Raw genomic sequence first — 10,547 nt, 5'->3', positions numbered from 1 at the left:
ATTGGAAGGACTGATGCTGAAGCTGAAACTCCAATACTTTGGCCACCTGATGGGAAGAACTGACTCATGTGAAAAGACCCTGATGCTGGGAAAGATTGAAGGCAGGAGGAGAAGGGGACAACAGAGGATGAGATGGTTGGATGGCATCACTGATTCAATGGACATGAGTTTGAGTAAATTCCATGAGTCGGTGATTGATAGGGAGGCCTGGCATGCTGCAGTCCATGGGGTCGCAGAGTCGGACACGACTGAGCGACTGAACTGAACTAATTACTGATGCAACCATATAATATTAACTCCACCACCAGACATATTTTCTTGCTCCATTGATTTCTGCCAAATGTTCAGTCTATAGCAGGTAGTCAATATAATCCCTTCATTCACTGAACAATCATTTTAAGAGTCCTTCCCAATTTTATAAGGTATGGGTTTCCAACACATTGATGTACCTCTAACTGCCATCTTGATAATTAATCAGACATTACATTCATTTGTGAACACAGAACTCTTTGACTTCCCAGGAGTTTTCTAGAAAGAGCAATCCATATGGCATTTCTGACCCACTGTTGACCAGTGAGGCAGAAGACTAGGTCATTGCCCTCTGTGATCCTTAGAAGGGGCTCCTTGCCAAAGTCACCAGATGTATGAGAGCAGGGTGCAGACCAGGAGCACTAACTTGGTGATGTGTTGATTCTAGCAGGAATGAGGCCAGTTTCATCAGCTGCTGCGTGGTTGAATTCATGTCAAGTTCAAGATATGGCTCAGCATGGTGCTACTTGGTGTCTCGGCCAGCCCTTGAGATGAAGAAGCAGAGATAGCAGAGGTGGGAAGGCAAATTTTTTGGTGGCTGAGTGCATTTTATGAAAGGGAAGACTCACCACCAGCCCCATAGTCTCTCCACATGCTCCAAAAAGCAGTCAAATAACTGACTGCCACCCCATCTCCACTCTCTGTGGCTGAATGAGCCTACTTTATAAGGAATAGGTTTGCCTGTATTGTAGGATGGAAGGCCATTCTGCATCCAGGGTCCAAGAAACTGCTGCAAGGACCATAATTAGCTGACAGGCTCCAACTACAACATTTTGGGGGTCTGAAGCAGTGTTCACCTCTAAGCCACACTCTTCACGGGATTCTCTTAGCAAACCGATTAACTAACAGATTAATTTTACTTATTTTTTTGTTTTTTCTAACTTTTTAATTGAAGGATAGTTGATTCACAATGTTGTGTTAGGTTAGGTATTCAGAAAAGTGATTCAGTTCGATACACACACACATATTTTTTTAAGATTCTTTTACCTTATAGGTTATCACAAAATATTGAGTGTAAGTCCCCGTGCTATACAGTAAGTCCCCATTGTTTATCCATTCTACATAGAATAGTTTCCATATGTCAATCCCAACTCCTAATTTATCCTTCCCCCACTTCCCTTTGGTAACCATAAATTTGCTTTCTATGTCTGTGAGTGTATTTCTATTGTGTATATACGTTCATTTGTATCATTTTTTAGATGTGGTATATTTATACTATGGAATATTTCTCAGCCATCAAAAGAATGAAATAATGCCATTTTCAGCAACATGGATAGACCTAGAGATCATCATACTAAATGAAGTAAGCCAAAGACCAATATCATATGATATTGTTTAGAGGTGGAATCTATAAAAATGAAACAAGTTGCACTTCTGTACAAAACAGAAATAGATTGATTCATCTTAAACCAGCCCTCGTCCACACATTCTGGCTTTCCCTCAACAGAGTTTGGTCTCCCCCTAGTTTCACACAGTACTATTGTCACCTTCAGGCTCAGGTCGTGGTGGAATCTGAAGTAGGGTCACACATCTAGAGAATGCAATTCCTACTGGATCAGAATGAGCACCATCAATGCTTGCTCTGTATTTTAGGGAAAAGGGAAAGAGAATGAAGAGCGCTCATTCCCAAATCCTCCTCCTGGACATTTGAAGAAAGAAGTCCCCTAAGTTGCTCACCTTGGACTTACCTTTCTTAATGGCTGGTGGTGATCCTGAGTTTAACTTTAAGCTCGCAAATCTACAGTTATCCAAACCTCCAGAAATCTGTGCTCTCCCTAGTGCTGCTTGTGGGAATGGCTGAAGTCTTTTCATCCTGCTGATTCTTAAATTTCAAATTAAAGTAAAAAAGTGCTCATTCAGCTAATGTCAAAGTTTCCCATGAGATACATGGCATTCACAGGATATTCTCAGAACAGAAACCACATCAAATTTATATCTTTTCTATTAAAAATTACATTAGGATCATTTCAGTCAAAATTTAAGGAATCAAATTCATATTAGCCAAGCCAAAAAGAATAAAGGAATTTATTAACTCCAAAAACAAGGAAAATCAGTGGCTACATCTGACTTTGCATATTATTTCCTATTAATGAATCAGGAAGCCTCCAATAACCTTGGTTTACCTAGTCCTCACAGGTGGTGATCTAAAAAGAAGGAGCTTATTTTGTATTACGTCCAGTAAAATAAGAGGGAGACCTTGAGCTATGTGCCAGCTTGAGGTGTAAGCCCATTTCTGAAGCAATCACTATATCTAGGTAGTAGAGCTATTCTACACAGAAAATATTTGCAAAATATGCAATGGATCAATAATATAAATTATTTCCTTCAGAGTATTTTTTAAAACTCCTATAAATTAATAAGAAAAAAAATGACTAAAGAGGAAAATAGACAAAAGTCACAGAAGAGGAAAATGAAAAACAAATATATGAAAAATTCTCATTACCAACAGTAAGAGTGGAACACAAGTAAACTAAAACAACACCATACCCTTTTTATTCTACTTAAACGTAAACATTCAACAGTAAGTGTTGATGAGATTGTGGGGAAATGGATTCTCTTATACATTGCTGAAAGTGAAAGTGAAAGTCGCTCAGTTGTGTCCGACTCTGCAACGCCATGGGCTGTAGCCTGCTAGACTCCTATTTCCATGGAATTCTCCAGGCAAGAATACTGGAGTGGGTAGCCATTTCTTTCTCCAAGGGATCTTCCCAATCCAGGGACTGAACCCAGGTCTCCCCCATTGCAGACAGATTCTTTACTGTCTGAGCCTGAGGTGTGGTTAAATATACCATTATAGATCCATGATTTAGAAATCTACATAGCCAACAGAAGCAATGAGATAGTGCTATATATTAACCATGTAAAAGTCTCCAAGACATACTGTTCAGTGGGAAAAGGCCATTTGCCTAGGAGAATGTTTTGGAAGGATCTTCTACAACTGACAGCTCATGACTGCTGACTCAGTGGACTCATGAGACCAAAGAATAAGAGAGACACCAACACAAGCAGAAAAACTCTTAAAACCACGCGGTAAGTGCAATGAGAGAGAAATGCACAATAGAACAGAGAAGCCGGGAGGAGGCAAACCTAAGGCAGCTCTGGGAAGATGTGGGAGTTTTAGTCTGGAATAGCTCCCAGGAGATGGTGATCAAGTTAAGATAGGTAGGAACCAGGTAGAGAGGAGGAGAAAGCACTCCAAGAGGACGAAACAGTAGGAACAATTCATGGAGGCTTGAAAGCTGTATTCAGTGAACCATCAGTAGGTTGCTACATATCAAAACAGAGATAGGGATTGTAACAGAGGCTAAAGAGATAGGCAGGGTCCATCAGGCCTTCTTTTGTTATATTAGAGAGATTTGAATTTTTTTTATGTGATGAAGAGCCACTGAAGACTTTTGAGTAGGACAGGTGTTCTAAAAAGAGATTAGTTAAAGTGTTAGTCACTCAGTTGTGTCCGACTCTTTGTGACCCCATGGACTATAGCCCATGAGGCTCCTCTGTCTATGGAATTCTCCAGCCAAGAGTACTGGAGTGGGTAGCCATGCCCTTCTCCAGAGGATCTTCCCGACCCAGAGATCAAACCCGGGTCTCCTGCATTGCAGGCGGACTCTTTACCCTCTGAGTCACCAGGGTAGCCCGAGAGGACAGTGAGACACAAGGCAGAGAGGACGGATAGGAGGTGACCACCATCATTCCAAGAAGATGAACGTCTGAAAGGAAGGCTGGGATAGGCTGAGAACAGTGAGAATCAAAGGAGGGGAGGAAATCAAGGCATATCAGGTTGGTACAATCTGTAGGAATTAATTATGGGATGGATGCAGGTTGGGGAGTGAGAGTTGGGGAGGAATCATGCTCAGATGCATCCAGAGTTCTGAGATAAGTGCAGGAGAGATGATGAGCTGACTCAGAAGATCGGGGAAACTATACCTCAGGGAATACGATGGTTACAAAAGGCATCTGGTATTGTCCTTCTGCTACTGTCTTAAAAGGGATTCTAGAGGGATTTTCTTTCCCTTGTTCCTCCAGCCCTACACTTGCATTACTGGCCTAAGGGGATACTCACCAGCTGGCCGTGTCTATCATTACAGCTAAGTCTGAGAATTCCTGATTATACTTAGAGCCAGTGGAGCTGCTGACACAAACAGTCATTAGCAGACGACCCTTTTGGAACAAACTATGCTTTAAAATGTAAACGGTGGAGGCATTTTCCTTGCGTTGTCCAGAAAGAACTTTCTGCTGCCTGAGCCTGGATTAATCATGAGAGAGTTCGTCAACATTCCACTGGTACATATTCTTACTTTGGTTGCCTTCAGCGGGACTGAGAAACTTCCAAAAGGTTGGTTTCAGCACTCTTGTCTCCTGTTGCCTGTGGCCGTTCTAAGGTGCATGCGTGTGTTCCTATCGTGACTGATTCATGAGGGCAGGCTTGGGTTTTACTTGGTGAAGTGGGGGTGCAGTATATGGAGAGGGAGAAAGCTATATAAATAAGCAATTGATGGATGGTCTCCATTCTACTGCTATCCATCCCCTGCTTAAGCTCGACAATAAAAAGTTTAGCCATTCAGTGCATACAGAGTCCTCACTTGTAAGGGAAACATTAACAGGTAAAAACTGCAAGTTATTGAGGTCAGTTTGTTTATGCATATGTCAAACTTCAGGGTGGTCTAAATGGATGATGAAAACCTTTTTACATCAGGTTTGCCAGGAATGTATCAGTCCCACTCCCAGACATCCAGAGTGTTTGCTTCTGAACAGAAATCGCTTCCATTCTCAGTTTCAGCTTTGCAAAACTCTTAATCAATATTTGATTTCCTCCCAAATAAAAATTAGAGAAAGACGCACACAAGTTGCCTATAAAAGTCTGAAGAACAATGGGTTCTCCATAGGAGGCTGGAGTCATGATTTGGTTTGGCAAGAGACCGTGAAAAGTTTTTTTTTCAGAGGCTTTGGAATGTACCGGAAATAACACCACCTCAGGGGAAAGGAAAGCAACTTAAGAAACTGACAAACACCTGTTGCAGTAGCAAGAATGTCCACAGTTTCTGGCCAGCGTATTATGAAACTGAGACTAGTGTATTTCAAATCAGGAAGAAAGACAGGAAAATAGGTGATCTGCAAAGTGACTGAGGGCTTCATTGAAGTCTTTTTACAAAGACATGAGAAAGCAAATGGAGGAACATTACAAAGTTTTCTGATTAAATGGACTGTTGTTTAGCAGCCCAGTCATGTCCAACTCTTTTGCGAACCCATGAACTGTAGCCAGTCAGGCTCCTCTGTCCGTGGGCTTCTCCAGGCAAGAATACTGGAGTGGGTTGCTGTTTCCTTCTCCAGGGCATCTTCCCAACCCAAGGACGGAACCCTCGTCTCTTGCATTGGTAGGGAGATTCTTTACCATTGAGCCACTAGGGAATTAAACACGTTACAGTAGAGTAAAGAGAGTTCTGTGAATTTATGACACATTCAAATGAATTATTTTCCCTTCATATTACTTCACCAAAGAACTGAATGGGTTTGTATTGTATAGATAAGCGAAGGTAGTCATACTGTATGTTAGTTAGAAAACATAGCGTAGATTTTGTGGTTCACTAGAATTTTTGGAACCACAAGGTCAAAATTCACATACTAAGAAGATAGAGCTTTCTTCACCAACAGTCTGATTTCATAGATTTATGTTGTTTCATTGCTTTCTTTTTCTATTTTATCTGCACAAAAGGGTGTCTTTCAATGCATTTAAACTTTTGTCAACTAATACTTTAAGGTACCTCCAGATAAAAAAGAATCTATATCTTTTCAAATAGCTAATAATAGCCAGAAAGACTTAACATTGGCTTCAGATTATTTTAATGCTTCCTGATCATACAATGGATGTCCGGAAGGGCAGCACCTGGATGTTTGGACTTATGGATTGTTGTAAATTTATTTGTGCTATTCTAAACCATAAAGTTACATATAAATGACATGGTTAGATGCTAAAATGTACTGAAATCCAGTCTTACAAGGAACACAACAATTGATTTTCTAATTCAAATTAGAATCCCATGCGTGAGAAAAACCAAACCCAACCTCCTAATTTCTATCTAGAAAGAGATGATCTGTAGTTTTCAAACTTTATAGGTAAAGCACACTGTTTCTATTTTGAAAAGTCACAAAATATAGTGGCATAAACATAACAAAGCCAAAATCCTGAGCTCTAAATAAAATAGCCAGACTGTTACCCTAACTTTGTTTATTTGTTTATAGTTTATTTACTGCTTTAATTAGATTGTAAACTCAAAAAATTAAAGCAGTATGTTTGCCTATCCTACTCAAAGAGAGTATTTGAGTATTATTGAAAAAACTAAATTAATATGGGTTTAACATCAGCCTTAGCAAAAACACCAGGCCTGGAAGAGCAAACATTTATTAACTACACTTACCAGTTCTGAGAATACACACTATCATGAAAATGCAATCCTTAATATTTTACATGTTGAAGCGCATGGAATATGTTGGTACAAAGAACACATTAATATGTGATTATTTTAGTACTATTAACAGTAATGAAATTATGCTACACAAATTTGTGTAGATATCTATTGTTTTCTCTATTCTTGGCAGAAGGCAATAATGCGAAGAGGTTTTTTAGGTGGTACCCCCTTTTCCTAAGTCCTTTATTGTGAATGAATCAAGACATCTGCACTATAATATATCATAAAGTAAACTGACACAGTTAAAATAGTGCAAGAGTATTCTGTGGACTCTTTTCCAATCATCAGCATATGATTTCTTCAAGAAAATTAATAACCAACTTTGTAGAATAGCTTATTATTATTATAGTTTTAGTTTAATTTAGATTCCTAATGTTCAAAGACAAAGGGAAAGTTCACTGTCTTTCTGAATCATTTTTTCTGGTGATACTTTCAATCAAACCACAAGGAGGAGGATTTTATAAACAGTCATGTATGAAAATAGCCAACATTTCATTGAACAGTTGCCTTAACCACATTTTTCAAAAATATTTAACACTTTATCAGGAAGTACTAAGTGTAGAGTGGGATTTTCTGTAGGAGTTCGTGAAACAACTTTGAATCTGTTTTATGCACAAAGAACTCCTGTCCAAACTCCACTCTTGAAATTATCCCATTACTATCATACCTAGAAGTTCTTGAGTCTTAAGTGATTTATCTTTAGATATATGTTAGTAATTTCTTCTAAATCATATGTACACAGGGATAGGATTCACAGATTCGACATATGACTAAGTCAGAATGGGCATAGCTGTCACTGAAATCCGGGACACCGAGTACTGGATGAATGTTTTATATTGACAAACACTGAAAGAGTAACTCATTCCATATTTGGGGAAACAACAGTTGCTTTAAATATTATTGACTTTAAAGAACAAAGTGCAGAAACGGCAAAATTTTTACCACAAATCCAGTGGTGAAGTAGGCAACTTCTTGGTGAAACAGGACATGCAGTTATTGAGGGAAAGTGATAAGTGAAGGATGAATAGAGGCCCTAAAGGAAGTGATCCCATTCAGAGAGAGGAGAGACGTGAGAGATGAGAGAATGTAGCAGGACCACATGTCCATGCTGGGGCTGGGGACTGCACCCCCATAAGTGGTCCTGATCTTCACCCTTGTATTACTTTATTCAACGATAACTTTGTGAACACAGGAGCAGTGAGGACAGCTGGTTGGATTAGTTCAAGACTGGTACTTTCCAGGGTCAGTGCAGCTAAAGGACTAGAGGGTAAGGGAGCTGAGATGATATGGCAACAAAGCATGCGGTCTAAGCCAAAAAATGCAGAAAGTGAAGAGGATACTTCAGACCTTGAAAGGAATGTTAAGATCAACTTCCTTTTTCTAGTCCCCAATGCCTTTTGGTGTCTCTTTCAGGAAAAGACACCCTCACTGTGAGCCTCAGTTTTCTCCTAGGATGAAGTACCTACCAGTGTTCAGCTTACAATGTTATACCCTAGGCTGAGGACTGTCAATGACTGGTGAAATGACCCCTCCTGGGGAACAGGCACATTTTAGATGAGTCCCTATGAAATCACGCCTTCATACCGAAGGGATGCCCCTAGGAGAGTTCATTCAGAAATTCTAACAGACTGACCCAGAATTCCTATTTTCCTGTCCTCAGTGTCATTTCTGAAGGCAAAGACCAAGAGTATGTTCTGGGACAAAGAATTAATGATATGCCATTAATAAGTGACTAAACACAGCCCAGTAACTACTGAGATTATCAATGAACCTAATATAAGTTTCAGAGACTTCATAATAAAATAACATATTTGATTACATCACCAGAAGTATGTGTTTTTTCTAAGATATGACAAATGATGAGCAATACTGAATATCCTCTTTCTGTGCAGGATTTGAAAATTTTCTAATACCCATGTGTTTTCTCATACTGAAAAAACAATACTGTATTCATGATGCTAGAAAGGCATGAATATGTTCCAAGTCTGAGCCCTAGTTTTACTAGAACAGAAAGGAGCAAATACACCCGACTGTTTACTCAGTTATTTGGTTATGTCAATCCACAAATGGTCAATCTGAAGTTGGTATGGCAACAACCGTGTGTTACAGTCCATAAAAGGATAACATTACAACTGTCTCATCCGGCAGCCCGTATTCGAGTTCAGTTACTCTTTGCTTACAGAAAAGCACTGTGTTCATTTTTATGTATTTGTTGTTCATGTGGTCCTTGGAAAGAGGGGAGAAATAGTGTCCCAGTTTAAATAGGCCCTGGCTGAGATGAAAGCTGGACAGTATAAAGAAAGCAGAGACAGTCTGCTGATTCTATAAATATCATTAAATACAACTATGTGATTGTGTCAGTAAAAAGTTAAAAGCGATTGGTTTGGATAATTTTGGACTGTGGGCAAGGTAGGCTTAACCAACAATATTTTGCTTATAGAAGTTGATATTAATGTCAGTCTTATTTTTTCCCTTGTCTGTGAGTAACTAGTACTACACTGAAGACATGGTATAGCTTAGAGTTAAAAGATAAGAATTTTAAATCAACCTTGCCCATGAAATTCAGTTCTATCACTTCCTGCTGTTATTTTGTTTAGATAAGTTACTGAACCTTGCATAGCCTTCATTCCTCAACTGCAAATGAGAATAATAATAGTATCTGCCTTTACGCTTATTGTGATAAATAAATAAGATCATGAATGAAAAGTATAACTCGTGGCTAATGGCAGGTTCTTAATTTTAGATGTTAACCTTATTAAAAACACAATCAAACCTCACATAAAACCATCATGCCACTGAACACAAAGGGAAGCTGTTCTTAGTGATAACGCATATATTTCTCCACGTTTCAGCTTGTCAAGACATTCCAAGATTTATTTCTTTGATTTTAACTGACCTCAACAGAGTTTGTGCAACCTCCCTGGAAAGATAATATTTATAGTATATCTGCTTCTTCTGTCACTTCTGGATCCGCATATTGAATGAGAAGAAACTAATGAATCAAGTTTGGGGGTTTTAGTAAAAATAATACATGGCATTAAGAATGATAACTGAAAACACAAGATATGCAAAAGTCTAAGAGAGAAAGTCACCCATACTTTCAGACTATTAACACATTAATACCCTAAAAAATAGATATAATAAGATTGTTTATGCAATTCTGCTGCCTACCAGGAACTTTATATAAACAGGATGCTATTTATACAGTCATTGTAAATGGTAAGATTTGAAGATATTGATAATGTAGAATATGCTCCTGGGTTAGTGCCTCTCTGAGGAAAAAAAAGGTCCGGATAGGTTGCCTTTGTTGACTGCTGTAGTGCAAATGCTTCAATCATAGCCAACTTCAAGGTACGAACAAAGACTGGGTTGGGAGATGTACAGTAGCACAGCTGTGTATGTAATTTCTACAGATATTAGATGTAAATAACCCCAATAACATGGATAATAGAAAAATGTAGTAAAATAATCAGGAAGTGATAAATGTTGAGTATTACTTCTTTGTTTTTAACATAGTTATTTTAAACGTAAATTTATATAATTTAGTTTTAAATAATGGCTCTATTCAATTGCCTTGTTAAATTTCTGAAAAATTAACACTTGACAGTTGCAAGCCAGTATAAGCCAGTTCCAGCAGACCACAGAAGCTGTGAGCCTCTTCTTCCACTTCTGCACAGTTAGGAGTACAATTATGCTGTTTTGTGCAGTGAAATTCACCTATTACCTTTCCATTTTGAGATTTTCTTGGGGGGATGCTTAGTTGCTCGGTCA

General features: G+C 38.8%; 1 protein-coding gene across 2 annotated transcripts in view; it reads left to right on the top strand.

Moving 5' to 3' along the window:
* The first annotated feature begins 4,425 nt into the window (after positions 1 to 4,425).
* MUSK (muscle associated receptor tyrosine kinase) overlaps positions 4,426 to 10,547 on the top strand; it is a 93,241-nt gene continuing 87,119 nt past the window's right edge. For both annotated transcript variants that reach the window (XM_069575457.1, XM_069575456.1), the window contains exon 1: positions 4,426 to 4,645. In XM_069575457.1, the coding sequence (XP_069431558.1) occupies positions 4,567 to 4,645 (79 nt within the window). In that variant the 5' untranslated portion in view covers positions 4,426 to 4,566. The remainder of the gene's footprint in view (positions 4,646 to 10,547) is intronic.

Source organism: Ovis canadensis, chromosome 2, assembly GCF_042477335.2.
Source record: "Ovis canadensis isolate MfBH-ARS-UI-01 breed Bighorn chromosome 2, ARS-UI_OviCan_v2, whole genome shotgun sequence".
Lineage (NCBI taxonomy): Eukaryota > Metazoa > Chordata > Mammalia > Artiodactyla > Bovidae > Ovis > Ovis canadensis.
Note: the sequence above shows the minus strand (reverse complement) of the source record. Positions and strands in the feature narration are given on the sequence as shown.